This window comes from Hypanus sabinus, chromosome 12 (assembly GCF_030144855.1).
Source record: "Hypanus sabinus isolate sHypSab1 chromosome 12, sHypSab1.hap1, whole genome shotgun sequence".
NCBI classification, from domain to species: domain Eukaryota; kingdom Metazoa; phylum Chordata; class Chondrichthyes; order Myliobatiformes; family Dasyatidae; genus Hypanus; species Hypanus sabinus.
In genome coordinates this window covers 66,099,159-66,116,204 of record NC_082717.1, presented here as the reverse complement: position 1 = coordinate 66,116,204, position 17,046 = coordinate 66,099,159, and the positions used below count along the sequence as shown (strand labels likewise).

The 17,046-nt window shown below is 39.2% G+C and overlaps 1 protein-coding gene across 3 annotated transcripts in view; it reads left to right on the top strand.

The window, feature by feature from the left end:
- Nucleotides 1–17,046, top strand: part of vps54 (VPS54 subunit of GARP complex) — a 113,829-nt gene that overhangs the window by 23,122 nt on the left and 73,661 nt on the right. For all 3 annotated transcript variants that reach the window (XM_059986130.1, XM_059986128.1, XM_059986129.1), the window contains exons 2-6: nt 2,655–2,823; nt 4,788–5,029; nt 5,276–5,363; nt 12,395–12,429; nt 13,054–13,194. In XM_059986130.1, the coding sequence (XP_059842113.1) occupies nt 2,685–2,823; nt 4,788–5,029; nt 5,276–5,363; nt 12,395–12,429; nt 13,054–13,194 (645 nt within the window). In that variant the 5' untranslated portion in view covers nt 2,655–2,684. The remainder of the gene's footprint in view (nt 1–2,654; nt 2,824–4,787; nt 5,030–5,275; nt 5,364–12,394; nt 12,430–13,053; nt 13,195–17,046) is intronic.

The window sequence follows — 17,046 nt, the reverse complement described above, 5'->3', positions numbered from 1 at the left end:
CAATATGGTTTGGCCAATGTAGTCAAGTAAATGTAACTAGGGCCTTAAGGATGGAGATGTTGATCTGTGAGAGGACGTTGATGTTGTTTTGTTTATACTTCCAGTGCTTTTGAGGATTTTAGTAATCCAGGTCTCAAAAGCATTGAAAAGGGCAGCAGACCAGGAGGTTTGTGCCTGATGTAAGGTACAAAAACACCCCTTTCCTCCATGGACCAGATGTTGTTCTGATGTAGTTGTCTCTGATGTTTATTTGCTGAGAAATGGACCCTGAAATATGAGAAGTAGTCTATATTGCCTGAGGTCAAAGCCCATGTTATACAGCAGAAGTTGTTTGGTGGACAGTCTTTGTTTTGCAGATGTTGAGTGTAAGGCCCATTCTTTCCTTAACATGTTTACTTCTCCTATATTATGTGCACTTCTGTACCATATGCTCAGATTTGTGCTTCTATATAAAAAAACAATATTAGCAATTCCATGTTTAAAGGATTTCATTTCATCTCAATTCTTGAGTACCTCTGTCCTCTGGTATTTTGGAAATTCCATGCCCTTAATATTATTTGGCCTCATCTAAAGTCAATTGTTTCATGTTTCTTGAATTTCTCATGATGTACATAACATGGCCATCCAACCCATCAAGTTTATGCTGGCTGTCAAGCACACCCATCAGTTCGATTTTCTCACTTATTTGCCAGTGATTTATCTCTTACATAGAGATTTTTTTCCATTATCATAGACCATGATCAGACTGGGATCTCTAGAGCAGACTGTGGTGCAAACTGCTACCCCTCTCTGCTATGCCTTTGCATTGTTTGATATTCTGATGATAATATTTCATTCCCAAATCTACAAATACAAGGGGTGATTGGTAAGTTCGTGCCCTAAGGTAGAAGGAGTCAATTTTAGAAAACCTAGCACATTTATTTTTCAACATAGTCCCCTCCTACATGTACACACTTAGTCCAGTAGTCGTGGAGCATACAGATCCCTTCTTTGTAGAAGTGGTCTACAGTAGCGGTGATTGATGAGTTTGTGGCCTAAGGTAGAAGGAAATGAATTATACAGCTCTCATTACATGCACGTGCAGTTTAACTCCTTGAGTGAAAATGCAGAAAGTTTGAAGTTAATAACTCATCTACTTCTACCTTAGGCCACCAACTTATTAATCATCCCTCGTAAATTTAGAGATGCATTATTGTAGGACAGCAAGCTCCCAATAAAGGTACAGTTCAGTTTCTGAAATACCTCCAAGTTTGTAGTACAAATGCATCCATTTGATTTTCTTTGCATTGAATCAGTCATAGCAAATTACAACTGTTTTCACCAAAATCTTGAATAGGAGGTAAGCATCAACAGGGATGGAAAAAGACATTTTGGATCAAGGACTGTGCATCAGAACTGGGAAAATAATCAGCTGTCAAAGGAGCAGTTACTCAGAAGAACTGACATAAAGTAAAACAAGTTGAAATATAAATCTGAACCACATCCACAGAGAGGAAAAAAAGATTACCTGAAATTGTTATATATGGTATATTTGATATTACAGTCCTTAATTCCTAAGGACTGTAATATCCACAAATGAAGATAAAGGGCTGTAGTTTGATCTTGCATTGGGCATTGTTGGAAATACAGGCGGCTGAAGACTTAAGTCACTGGTGTGGGTGTGAGACAGGAGATTGGAAGTTCAAAGTCTCTCTTGACTGAATGCAGGCATTCTGGAAAGTAGTCAGCTGACCTGCATTTTGTATTTCCAGTGTAGAGGTCATGTTTTGATAATTGAAATCAATATACTGAAGTGGTTGAATGAATTGCTATTTCACCTTGAAAGCCTGTTGGGTTTCTTGGATAGTGAGAAAGAAAACACTATTTTTGTATTTCCATGGGAATCTCCAACTTTCTGATGGTTGGTTGTATGAACAAATACAACTGTTTCACATAAATGATTGGCTTTCCCCAGCAAGTTGCAAATACATGTTTTAACGTTCTTATTCTAATGTAATATTCCTCCTTCGGGGAAGAAAATTAATGTTAACTTGGTGCTCTTATTATTTTTTGCACTCCTATCTAGTCTTGTTATTTATTTCATGTTTGTATTTATTCATGAATTTAATGACTTAAAACGTCACAAATTTCTTGTTCCGGTATCTGAGAGTTAATTCTAGAATTTTGAATTTCACACGTTTAAGGATGATCAGTTGATTACCTTATCTACATTATGCCCCAAACCTTATTCAAGAGAGTGAATCAGAGTATGAATACATGTACCATTATCTAAATAAATGAATGCATTAGCAATATAGGGACTTGTGTTTTGTTATTGATGGATCCTGACTGAGAAGTCAGAACAATGTAATGATTAAAAAGGATGCACGGATATAAAACTAGTGTGGGGAACAAAACTGGAACAATTTGAAACCATTGCTATTTACCTATCAAAGATGCCATTGCAATTTTGCTCATTTCAGTTATATTATTTTTTGAGAAAATTTTAGTCATAAACTAATTTTTGTTTAATTTGGAGAAAATGCAAGAAAATTATAAATATTTTTTGAAGCTATTCTTATGAGGGTAAGTTCTAATTGTTTTAAAATGACTTTTTGTTGCTTTCTACAATTTGATATTTTTATATGACCTTTTTTCTCTTTCTTTGTGTGCAGCTAGGCACCTGCTTGGGATGTCCTAGTGCAATGGCCTCAAGCCATAGTTCTCCACCAGTGCCTCATCCAAGCAACAGTGATGGGAGGTTCAAAAAAGAAATGGAACTTTCTTTGAAACCCTTTAAAGCTGTTAGGTCTTTGCCAGATGTCTGTCCAAAAGAACCAACAGGTAATGCAGTATGACCCATTCCATTCTTCTACTACCCCATCTTCTTTCCAATGCCTGATATGTATTAACAATGCTTGCTTAAAGCATATGAAAATATTTTGAGGCAAGAATGCCTTAAAGTTCTGAAGAAAGGGAATAAGAGCATATCTCTTCTCATCAGCTAATCCAGGCAACATCAATCTTATATTATTTTATTCTTAACACGTACATCTTGATTATTTAGTGCCAGTTATAATTTATAGAGGGTTACAGGAAACTGTTTTTGGCATTTGTAGAAAAGGAAATTCAAGAAATTTAGTTACTGATTTTTGTTTTGTATCTATATTCGCTAAATTGTAGGCTAGAGATTGTTCCACATTTGATCTGAACCTGGTTTAATATCACTGGTATATGTTGTGAAATTTGTTAACTTTATAGCAGCAGTACAATGCAGTACATGATAAATAAAGGAAAAAACCTGAATTGCAGTAATTGTATATGTATCTTAAGTAGTTAAGTTAAAATAAGTAGTGCAAAAACAGAAATTTTTAGAAAAGTATTGAGGTAGTGTTCATGGGGTTCAGTGCACATTTGGAAATCAGATGGCAGAGGGAAAGAAGCTGTTTCAGAATCACTGAGCATATGCCTTCAAGCTCCTGATCTCTTTCCTGATGGTAACAATGTCAAAAAAGCATGCCCTGGGTGGCAGGGATCCTTAATGTTAGACGTCACCTTTGCTGAAGATGTTTTGGATACTATGGAGGCTAGTACCCATGATGGAGCTGACTAATTTTACAACTTTCTGCAACTTAGTTCGATCCTGTGCAATACCCCTCCCCTCCCCCCACCCCACCATACAAGATAGTGATGCAGCCAGTCAGAAAGCTCTCCACAGTACATCTGCAGAAATTTCTAGGAGACAAACCAAATCTCCTCAAACTCCTTGTTAAATATTGACAACCAGGAACTTGAAATTGCTTAGTCCTTCTACTTTCGATCCTTCTGTGAGGATTGGTATGTTTTTCCCCCATCTTACCCTTCCAGAATCCACAGTCAGCTCTTTGGTCTTTCCGACATTGAGTGCAAGGTTGCTGTTGTGACACCACTCAACTAGCTGGTATATTTCACTCCTGTATGCCGCCTTGTCACAATCAGAGATTCTGCCAACAGTGGTTGTATCATCAGCAAACGTATAGATGGCAGTTGAGCTATGCCTAGCCACATAGCTATGATTGTAGAGAGAGTAGAGCAGTGAGCTAACACATATCCCTGTGCACCAGTTTTGATTATCAGCGAGGTGTGGATGTTACTTCCAATCTACATAGATTGTGGTCTTCCAGTTAGGAATTTGAGGATCCAGTTTCAGAGGGAGGTAAGAGGTCCAGGCCCTGTAGCTTTTCGAACAAGAACTGTATGGATATGGCTAGCTTGAGCACACTATTGTAGACCACAGTAACCTTGGTGATTAGATTGCAATCAACATGTCAGTTTCTCTGTTTTCTGCATAATGCTGACAAAAGAGTGATTTAATGTTTCTGTTGCATCCAAAATGTTTGTGTGTGAATCTGGATCAGGACATCACAATGGTGAGAGTGTTGAAGTCCTTTTTTGGAAAATGTATACTCTATTATTGCCAAAGTGCCTTAAAATTATATTTTTTTTCTCTAGGAGCTTGGCTACTTTCAAAGAATTCCATAGCACATATTGTACCAAGATATTAGTGATTAATTAATTCCAATAATTGCAGTGATCTGAGTGACTAATAAAGTGTTATAGTTACTCATATAACTAATTTGCTCCATGGCATAGGGTTGCGGTGGACCAAACACGGACTTCAACCTGTATCATCAGTAGAAAGGTATAATGGGAAGGAAAGGTTATTTAAAGATACAGTTTTTGTGTTGAGAAGTTGAAATGACTTGAGTTCTCGTTATATTTATACAAATGCCTTCTTATAATGTGTGCTGTGCATTCTATTTTTGCAGGAGATTCTAGCAGTTTTTGTGATGGCCCATCAGTAGTGGCTGATCAGCATAGGTGGACGATATATCATTCCAAAGTGAACCTTCCAGCAGCGTTAAATGACCCTAGACTATCCAAAAGGGAATCTGATTTCTTTACTAAAACATGGGGGCTGGATTTTATGGAGTCCGAAGTTATGCCTTCCTTCTACCTCCCACTAATTACCAAGGAACACTTTGCACCCTACCTTCAAGCCACAACTTCTGTAAGCATTGGTAGAAAGTTACCTTTATTTTGGCTTTCAGCATCACTTGAAGCAAATTCTTCCCTATCTAGATACTATTATGTCTTTATTTGTTATCCATGACCGTGTATTTTCTTGCTTCAATCTTATATAATGCTTTCACAAATGAAATTCTTTTGACAAAGATACAAAATTAATCAAAGCTAAAGTTTATAACCTTCTGTTCCTGAAATTGCTTCATCTCTTCAATGCATTTCTTATGCTTAGCGACAGAAGATTCATGAGAAGTGTAAGGAAATTTGTCCGGTTAAGGATGGACCTGATAGAACACTTGCACCTGTTGTACGTAGTCATGGTAAGGTCATTTTCACTTGGATTATATGTGGCATTGGAGATGCTCAAAAATGAAATATATATTTAGGTGCACGTTTTTTTTCATTTATGAAATGCTGAAAATGCAGTTCATAAAATCTAGTTTTATTTTTGTTGCAGAAGAATGGAAAATGCTATAACCTCGTAATACTTAGAAAGATGTAAACGGACTGAATTGCTTGAAGTTTTTTTTTAAAGTCTGCTGGAGGAACTCAAGTAGGTCAGGCAGCACCTGTGAAGGGAAATGGACTGTAGGTGTTTCAGGTACTTTAGCTGGACATAATGAGTTTCTTGTATCTCCTCTCTATTTGAAAATTTGACTTTGTAGGGTATCCTTAGTTTGAATGTCCAAGGTAAAGAAAAGTGTAATATGTGTAAATGTTTTTGTTATTCCTGAGGTAGACTAATCTTATTTTTAATGTTTGGACATCTACATCTATTACTCTCAGAGATGGGAACAAAGTGAAAATATGTCTTTTCATTTGAATCAATGGTACTCATGAGCCTCAGTTTTTATTAGATCAATGGTAACATTACTGAAGTAATAAGCAAAGAGCCTTAGACTGAAAAATGTAATGACACGAATTCAGATCCCAGCATGGAGGCTGTGGAATTTGGGTGAAAAGAAAGGCCAAACTAGTCAGAGTAATGTTGACCATGAAAGCTACAGGAATATTGTGAAATTGCATCTGTTTCACCAATATCCCTGAGTAGATGAAATCCTTACCTGCTCTAGTCAACCTTGACAATATTAAACCCAGAGAATTTTCCCTTGCAGTTGATATGCTGAACTCCTGCATCAGAATTTCTGAGTTTCTTTGTCCCACTGTCAGGATTTAGCTTGCAAATCTGATTGATCTGTGGTATATAGGCATCATGTTTAGAACTGATGAATTCTCATGGCATCATGTCAAGTTTGGGTAAGGACCTTCTGATTATTGCCTATTGTCCTCCCTCAGTTGATGAAACAGTACTGCTGATCTTGAACAGACTTGGAAGAAGCACTGAATAAAGTTTTTGGTCTGGCAGCAAATTTGCATGTAAACTCCACCACAGCCTGAACTGACCACATTTTGAAGGGCATAGTGGGCAACTGGGTCTATGGCAAGTAGTAAGAAAAACCATGAGGGTTAAGCTCCTTCAGGTAACCTACCTGTGATAGCTGCTTCTGCCCGTGATAGAATTGATGTAATGATTACTGCACAATCATGTTGAGGAACCCTCAATTATGTGTGCCTGGCATATTCTTCTGATTCAGTTCAGAACTGAGCATCCATGAAATGTTATGGACCGTTAGGAGCAGATGAAATACACGCTTTGAAAATCCATGACTTCCTGACAAAGCAAATTCCAGAATTTGGTTTAATATCACCAATAAATGTTGTGAAATTTGTTAACTTTACAACAGCAGTACAATGAAATGCATGATAAATAAATATGGAGAAAAAAAACTGAATAGTTAAGTTAAAATAAGTAGCACAAGGAAAAAGAAGAAATAAAATATAGTGAGGCAGAGTTCATGGGTTCAATGTTCATATAGAAATCGGATAGCAGAGGGGAAGAAATTGTTCCTGAATTGCTGAGTGTGTGCCTTCAGCGTCCTTCCTGTACCTCCTTCCCAACGGTGACAATGAGAAGAAGGCATGAACTGGGTGATGGGGATCCCTAATGATGGACGTCACCTTTCTAAGGCACTTCCTTTGGAGATCACTTGGATACTACAGAGGCTAGTACCCATAAAGGAGCTGACTAATTTTATAACTTTCTGCAACTTACTTCAATCTTGTGCATACCAGACGGTGATGCAGCCAGTCAGAATGCTCTCCATGGTACATTTGTAAAAGTTTTCAAGTGTTTTAATTGACAAACCAAGTCTCCTCAAACCCCTAATGAAATATAGCTACTCTCGCCTTCTTTATAAGTGCATCAATATGTTGTGTCCAAGTTAGGTCGTCAGAGATGTTGATACCCTGGAACTTGAAATTGTTCATTCTCTGTACTTTTGATCCCTTTGTGAAGATTAGTTTGTGTTCCCTCATTTTACCCTTTCTGAAGTCCACAATCAGCCCTTTGGTCTTGCTGATTTTGAGTGCAAGATTGTTGCTGTGATACCACTCAATTAATTGGTATAACTTGCTTCTGTATGCTCTTTCGTCACCATCTGAAATTCTGCCAACAATGGTTGTATCATCAGCAAATTTATAGATGGCATTAGCCAAATTGTCGTGGGTGTAGAGAGTAGAGTATCAAGCTAGGGTTTCTACTAGGCTCATTGAAGAGTGTAGGATGGCTTATGGGGAGGAGCAGAAGCCAGACTCAATAATGATGAGGTATCAATCTAGTGAAGTTGTAATGCAGCACTACTTAGAGTCATAGAATTACGCAGTGCAGAGCAGGCTCTTCGGCCTAACTTGTCCATGCTGACAGAGATTTTGGCCTCATTTAGTACCATACGTTTGGCCATATCTCTTTTTTTAAAAAAATTTCCATCCATCCATCTATCCATCCAAATAACCATACAACATTGTAATTGTTCCCGTCTTTACCATTTTGTCTTGCAGCTTGATCAATATATCCACCATCCTCTATGTGGAAAACATTGCCTTTCAGATCCCCTTTCAATAATTATCCTCTCACCTTAAACCTGTACTCTCTGTTTTGGAGTCTGTTACTGCTGGAAAAAGACTGTGAGCATTTGCTCTACCTATTCCTCTTATGACTTGTGTATCAATAAGGTGAATATGCAAACACCTTCTTCACCACCCTGACTACCTGTCATCACTTTCTGGTAATTGTATGCTTGGTCTCTCTGTTCTACAACACTTCCAGGATCTTGTGTTTTACTGCAAGTCCTGCTCTGGTTTAACTCCCCAAAATGCAACACTACACATTAATCTGGATTAAGTTACACTTGCCATTCCTTTGCTCACCTTCCCAGTTAATCTAGATTCTGTTGCAAGTTTAGAAACCACTTTCACTGTCCATCATACTACCAATTTTGGCATCATCAGCCATCCAAATCATTGGTATAAATTACAAAGGTGGATCCAGCACAACCCCTGCAGTACCAACCCCTATGGCACTCTACTGGTTACAGGCCTCCAATATGGAAAAGCAACCCTACTTTACGATCTCTGGCTCTTGCCATCAAGCCAGTTTTGTATCCAATGGGCTAGATCTCCATGCATCCCATATCATCTTGCCTTCTGCATTGCTGACCATGCAGGACCTTATCAAAGACCTGTTAAAGTCCATGTATGCCAAACTAAATGCAATTTTGCAGTCAGTGGATCAGATTGAAGCTCTGCAGTCCTATCTCAACTAACCGTGAATGGTGAAGGGCAGCAAAACTGCTGAAGTAAAGGAAAGACAGGAAGAACATTACTATCCTTAATGCATTAATAATTGCTTTCAGCCAGAAGTTCTGAACAAATGATCCATCTTGGCTTTCTCCCAAGATCCCCTAACAGAGACGTCACATAGAATAAACCATCAAGAAATGGCTGAGAATGCAGGATGTAAAAAAGCTAAGGAATCGGGCAACATCTCAGTGGTAGTTTCACTGCTCTGTGAGGCTTTACTTGCCTCAACGCTAAACTGACTTTGCAGCTGTGGCCTGCAGCCAACTGCACTCACCTCTGCGCTAAACCCAGTTCTGCTGCTGCGGCCTGCAGCCATCGGGCCCCTGGACTGGTGGTGTGGGGTTTTTCCACGAATTCTGTTATGTTTCTTTGTTTTGTGGCTGCCCCCCCAAAAAGATGAATCTCAAGGTTGTATATAGTGTACATGCTTTGATAGTAAATGTGCTCCAGAACTAATTGTGCTTTTTAGATACATCTCTGTTCCCACACTAGGAAGGCCTCAAAGCTCTCCCATTTCTTTCTGGACACCAGACGCTGCCAGTTCCCCTCCACCATCACTCTCCTCTGTCTAGCAGAACTTGTCCTACTCTTAATAATTTCTCTTTAGGCTCTTCCCACTTGCTTTGAACAAAAGGTGTAGCCATGGGCACTTGCATGGGTCCCAGCTATGCCTACCTTTTTGTTGGCTGTGTGGAACAGTCTATGTTCCAAGCCTACACTGGCGTCCAGCCCCACTTTTCCTACACTACATTGATGACTGCACTGGTGCTGTCTCCTGCACCCATGCAGAACTCGTCTCTAACTTCCACCGTGCCCTCAAATTTACCTGGTCCATTTCCAACACGTCCCTCCCCTTTCTCAATCTCTCTTTTTCTGTCTCTGTAGACAGCTTATCTACTGATGTCTATTACCCATAGACTTTTACAGCTACCTGGACTTCACCTCTTCCCACACTGTTAATTGTAAAAAATGCCATCCCATTCTCTCAATTCCTCCGCCTGTGCCAACCTTCTCTTAGGATGACACTTTTCATTCCAGAACAAAGGAGATGTCCTTCTTCTTCAAAGAAAAGGGCTTCCCTTCCACCATCAATGCTGCCCTCAACCATATCTCTTCCATTTAACGCAGGTCTGATCTTACCCCATCCTTCTGCCACCCTACCAGGGATAGGGTTCCTCTTGTCCTCACTTACCAGATGTGAGATGTTCTGCGTCCAGAACATAATTCTCCACAACTTCTGCCATCTCCAGTGGGATCCTAGCACCGAGCTCATCTTTCCCTCCCCCCGTTCATCCCTTCCCACTGATCTCCCTCCTGGCAGTTATCCTTGCAAGTGGCCCCAAACAGTCCTTCCATGTGAGGTGACACTTCACTTGTGAGCTTGTTGGGGGTTATATACTGAGTCTGCTGCTCCCGGTGTGGCCTCCTGTGTGTATCGGTGAGACGTAACGTAGATTGGGAGACTGCTTTGTCGAGCACCTATGCCCCATTTGCCAAAAAAAGTGGGGTCTCTCAGTGGCCACCCATTTTAATTCCACTTCCCATTCCAATTCTGATATGTTTATCCATGGCCTCCCCTGTTGTCACGATGAAGCCACACTCAGGTTGGAGGAATAACTCCTTATATTCCGTCTGGATAGCCTCCAATTTGATGGCATGAATGAAGAATTTTTTGAACTTCTAGTGATGCCCCCTCCTCCTTTCACCCTTCACCGTTTCCCATCCCCTTTCCCTCTCTCACCTCATCTCCTTGCCTGCCCATTGGCTCCCTCTGGTGCTTCTCCCCCTTTTCTTTCTTCCACGACCTTCTGTCCTCTCCCATTAGACTTCTCCTTCTCCAGCACTGGATCTCTTTCACCAGTCAACTTCCCTGCTCTTTACTTCATCCCCACCCGCTCGTGGTTTCACTTATCACCTTGTGTTTCTCCCTCCTCTCCCCTATCTTTTAGCTCTGCTCTTTTTTTTTCTCCAGTCCTGATGAAGGGTCCCAGCCCAAAATGTTGACTCTTTACTCTTTTCCATAGATGCTGCCTGGCCTGCTGAGTTCCTCCAGCATTTTGTGTGTGCTGCTTGGATTTCCAGCATCTGAAGATTTTCTTTTGTTATGCCTTTTAGATAGGTTGTCCCAATATAGTTTCAATACTGGCATCTCTGTGACAATGTGGACAAATGCCCAGCTATGTCCAATTTACAAAAAGCAGGATAAATCCAATTTGTGTAGTTGCTGCCTTATCTCTGTCATGTCCAAAAGTGATGGAAACTGATGTTGACCAAGCTATCGAGCTTTACTTTTTGGGCTTCACCAGAACACATTAGCTCTAGATATCATCACAATATCTGGGATAATATGGACCAAAGAGCTGAATTTCAGGGGTGAAGTAGAATGACAGCCCTTGACATCAGGCATCCTTTGACTGAAACTGGCATCAAAGTACCTGGTAAAATTGCAGTCAAAGGAAAAATACTCCTGTAGTTGGAATTACAACTCACACAGAAGTAGATAACTGGTTGTTGGAGGAAAGTTTTTTTTCCAGCATCACTATATAACAGGTGAAGTTCCTAAGGGTATTGATCTAGGTCCAACTATTCATCTATGATCTGCTTTCTGTCATGTTTAATTCCATTCTCAATTTCTCAGCAAATGAGCAGCCCAACAGCAGCGTTGAGATAGCATGTTGTGCACCATCCTGACGTGGAAGTATATTGCCATTACTTCATTGTCACTGGGTCTCCTTAGCACTGTGGGAGTACCTGCACTAGGGTATTGCAGTGGTTCGTCAAGATTGCTCACCAACATGTTCTTGAAGTCAAAGTGTGGTAATAATAAATGATGATCTTGTTACAACATAAAATCTCAAATTAAATCAGTTGCTTTAGTTTAGAGCTGTTTTTCAATAATAGTCTTGCCTCAATTGCACACCCAACTTTATCTGACTTGTGTTTCTCACTTTGGTTCCCTTTCCAAATAAGAAATTTGGTATATCTGTTATTCTGCTCTGTTGCTGGACTCCACGTGTAGCCCACTAGAGGGCCCAGTTTTGTTGGATTTAGGATTAGAGACTTGATCTATCTCATCTTACCCCTTTTTGTCCTGGTGAAGGATCTTGGCCTGAAACATCAACTGCTTATTCTTTTCCGTAGATGCGGCTTGACTTACTGAGTTTCTCCAGTATTTTGTTTGTGTTGCTCTGGATTTCCAGCCCCTGTAAACTTTCTCGTGTTTTTATCTATCAGTTAGTTTTTTTAATGATCTGGAGTTAAGGAGGAATGTATGTCAATTATTTATTTTTACTTGATGTTTTTTTTTACATCCTTAAAAATAATTTGGAACAATTTTAAGTTTTTGAATATCTCCTGATTTAAAAATAAAACTCACTGGCTTTGACAGTGTATAACACTCCACCCCTGTGAAATGCTATCAGTGTTCTATAGGTGGTGCATTTAGCAGTGATCTGCTCGAAGCCTACTTGCTGCTAATGCCACCGCTGTGTCTCACTGTCTGTCTCATGTTTTAGAGGGTCAGGTTAATCAGCTCTCTGCAGAGTCAAGTAAGTCCTTGAGTTATAGGGACTGTGGGTACCAGGCAAAGTCCAGCACGATTAAGATGTATTACATTTTAATTTTATCAATATTCATATTCGTATCATTGCAGACAAATCAAGAACGGACTTGGATCAAGTACCTAAGGTAATGTGTACTCTTTTAGTTTATTAAGATCTAGACACTGTTATCCTTACATACCAGAAGTTATACTAAATCAGAATCTGATGTGATGTCGGCAGGAGATATCGCTAAATTGCAAATGCAAGCAGAACAGCAGCACTTGTTCTAGTGATCCCTGTGCCCAGCAGGCATTTCCTATTTGTGGCTCCCTAGAGGCAGTGGCAGCAGGAGGAGAGAAGTCTGAGAGGATCATCTTCAATACTCTCTCATAATGTTTGGAGGGAACCAGAAATAAGCTAGAATTGGACCATTGATAATACAGCATTTGAGAATTTAAAAAAAAATTTGCTCCATTTGCTTAAAAAATTCTGTTACAAATCAGTCATGTTTGTAATCTTTCAGTCAAATGTGGATTAGCTGGTTCATGCTTTGAAGGAGCCACTTCTCTCCTAGAAGGCAGCTTTGAATTTTGCCATGTTTTGATGCTTGGAATGAAGTCTTTATTTAACAGCTTAAATTTTGCTGTTATTTAATGACATCTCATTGTTAATTACGTTGTGATCTTCAGCTTTGACACAATTACATTGATTTAAATAGAAACAATCAATACAAAAGGTGCTGAATATTGTTTATGTTGTTATCTTACAGATATTTCTGAAGTCAGACTTTGCTCTGGAAGATCCGCTAACATTCTCATCTGTCTTACCCTGGTCACATTTTGGTGGTCAACATGAAGCTGGTGTGAAAGGAGCTCGTGATGGTGCATCTTCCAGGTTATTACAGGAAAAGGTACCAGAATCATAAGTTGTTACCCTTGAAGAAATTTTGACTTGTATTCTCTTTTAAGATGCGAAAATCGGATTCAGTAGAGTCTTCCAGTCACTTGAGATAGCACTAATACCTAGTGGCAATGAAAAGTAGATAACATCATTATTCATTTTTTGAAATGTTGACATCACTGTAGAGGCCAGCATTTGTTGCCCATCCCTAAGTCCCTGTGAAAACAATCACATTCCTGGGTCTAATAATGTATGTAGGTCAGCTCAGACCAAGCAGAGATGCTAGGTTTTTTTCCTGAGGGACATCAGTGACCCAGACAGGCTTTGCAACAATCATGAAACTTTTAAGTTGCTCTAGCATTTTGTGTGTGTTGTCATGAAACTTCTACTTTGTTTCTCTCAACTCAAATGCTGTCTGACCTACTGAAGTATCAGCATCTTGTTTTAGCTATATTAACATTCCATGTTAGAATGATAGTATCAAGTACAGCTGTACTGTTTTTCCATTTTTCATGATAAGAGGTTAAATTGGTGAACATAGGAAAACCCTTTCATGAAAGTAGATTTTACAGTGTCCAGGGAATAATTTAGTCATAATGAGCCATGGTACGACATGGCCCAGCAAATTGATTTAAAGGTTTAAGGAACAGATTAATTGAATTACTTTTTTTCTTGGTTGTGTGATATGTTGTCAGCTGTAAATCTAGATCCTATTTTTGGATAATCTATCAAAATAGACTTTTCTGAATGAAATAACTGCCGAAATTTAAAATCCAGCATCTCCATGGCTCTCTGACTTGTTTTATGTGGTATTTGGTTTCATTAGAATCTACAGATTCATCTCGGTCAGGTCTATGGCTAAAAGCTAGAGAAAACCCAATTCTACTAAAGGCACGAGTAGCTTCATTTGTTATTTTTCTCTTTAAATTTATTTTTTGAGATCTGGTCTTTGCTGAATCTACTCAGCCAAGTTTCCTTGGATCCCATGCCTCATGACTTTTTGGATGAGCCTTCAATGGGGAATCTCATCAAATGCTGTACTAAAATCTGTATAAACCACATCCATCACTCTACTTCTGTCAATTTTTTTTCATCACTGCCTTGAAAAAGTCAGTCAGACTTGAAGGGCATAACCTACCTCTCGCAAAGCCATGCTAACCGTCTCTAATAAGACCATGCTTCTCATATATATCCTTTCTTTAAGAATTCTCTCCAATAGCTTGCCCACCACTGACATAAGACTCATTTATCAGTACTTCCCAGGATTATTCCCATTACATTTCTTGAACAACAAAACAAAATTGCCTTCCTCCAATCCTCTGTTGCTGTTCTTGTGGCCTGGGAGGATCTATAGATCATTATCAATGCTCCAGCAATCTCTTCCCTAGCTTCCTGTAGTGCCCTGGAATATATCCCATACAACCTCAAGGACTTGTGTATTCTCCTGTTTTTTAGAAGCTCCAATATTATCTCTTTCTTAACCTTAATGTGCTTTAGCACATCACCTATTGTACATTGACCTCACATTCGTCAGTCCTTCTTTCTAAGTAAACACTAAAGCAAAATATTCATTTGGACCTCACTCACTTCCTCTGCTTCCAGGCACATATTTCACCCTTTATCCTTGAATGGGCGTACCCTCAGACTAATCACCATACTGTTCTTCACTATGTGTATAATATTTGAGATTTTCCATAATCCTACTCACCAAGGTCTCATATCTCCTTCTGGCTCCTAAGTCCTTTCTTAAGAGCTTTCCTGGCTACATAATAATTCTCAAGAGTCTTGCCTGTAATTTGCTTTCTAAAGCTTAAGTATGCTTCCTCCTTCCTCTTGACTAAATGTTTCATCTCTCTTGTCAACCATGGTCCCTTCTCCCTACCTTGCTTCCACTGACTCAAAAGAAGAAACCTATCTAGAACTCATTGCAAGTATTCCCTAAACCACCTCAGCATTTCTTCTGTGCATTTCTATGAAAACATTTGTTCCCAATTTACACTCTCAAATTCTTTCCTAATAAGCCCTCCCCTGGTTAAGCACTTTCCTATACCATCTGCTCTTATCCTTGTCCATGCTATGTTATAAAGGTCAGGTAGCTGTGGTCACTATCCCCAGAATGCTTCCCCATCAAGACGTTTGTCTGACCAGGCTCATTGCTTAGTGCTAGATACAGTGTGGCCTCTCCTCTAATTGGCCTGTCCACATATTGTGTCAAGAATCCTACTTGCTAAACAAATTCTGCCCCATCTAAAACTTTTGCACAAAGGAGGTGCCAATCAATATTATAGAAGTCAATGGCACCTATGACAACAATTCTGTTATTTCTGTCATATTTCCAAAACCTGACTCTTGATCTGTACCTCACTGCCTCTGTTGCTGTTGATGGGGTCTGTGGAATACTCCTAATAGAGCGATTGTTCCCTTCCTGTTTCTGCTTTCCACCCTCACTGACTCAGTAGATGATCCCTCTGCAAAGTCCTTTCATTCTCATGTATAGTCCATCATTTGATTTCTGTCTTATTGACAGTAAAACGGCCCTGGAAAATGGGAGGTTAGCCACTTGCTGCAAGATGTATATGAGTAGCTTCTAACCTCCTCTGATAGCCATGGTATTTATATGATTGATCTTGTTGAGTTTCCAGTGATCAGAGGTGCAGGAACCATTTGTAGAGGACTCAGCAGTGGTAATAATATTGAATATCAAGGGTATGTGGAGATGTCAATGTCTAGTACTTAAACATTTAAGGTTTGGATATGTAAATATTTGAACTTTTGCTGGCCATTTCAAAGGGTTCTTTCAATTATTTTCAGGATATTTCCAGAAAAATAAGATGCAGACTGACTAGTGATCTCAATGGATGAAATTGCTGCCCTTGACAAGGTTTTCAGTAGCAGCAGTTAAGAAATTAGTCATCGTTATTTTTTTCATTAGTAGAGGAAAGGGAACCATTTGAAGTTTGAACAAGATTGGAAATAATAAATTGAATACAGCTGGCAATTAGCTTATTGACATTAAACCAGTGAGATCTGCAGTTTGCAGCTGGAAGTGAGCTTGTAAATGACAAGGGAATATTCTTGATGTGGAAGATTTAACTTGGAGTTGGGAGAAGAATTCATGGAAGCTAAATAGATGATGCCTGTTTTGATGGAAAATACATTTTTTGAGATCTATTTGCTTATATAGTGATTCTACTGAGGTATTTAAGGGTGGCAGGGGCTAGGGCAGGGGTCAGCAATCTTTACCACTGAAAGAGCCACTTGGACCCGTTTCCCACAGAAAAGAAAACACTGGGAGCCGCAAAACTCGTTTGACATTTAAAATGAAATAACACTGCATACAACGTTTTGTTTTGCCTTTATGCTATGTATAAACAAACTATAATGTGTTGCATTTATGAAATTGATGAACTCCTGCAGAGAAAACGAAATTACATTTCTGCATGCAACAAAAACATTTTGAACTCCGAAAAAAAAGACGTTGGGTTGAAGGTTACTTTTAAGTAAAATACTCAACGTCTATTTGAGTCCTCCTTGTATTTATGAAAAACGCCGAACTTAAATTTGCCGCCAGCAGCAAAAATAACGTCAGCCAGCTGTCAACCTGAAAAATAAAAGGACTATTTCACTGAACAATGAAAACATATGAATATACGTAAAATAATAGGCAATTAAAATATTTATCATACTTGTTCAGGTTGACTCACACCTGACAATGCAGTCGTATTCAGTAGGGATGGATCGATGCTTAGGGGAGTGACCGGGAAGGATAATGTGTTTTTTTCCTCTCTGAACTCACAGAAGCGTTTCCCAAACGATGTTTGTATTGCGATGATTGCAGAATGTAAATACTCCGAATTTATCA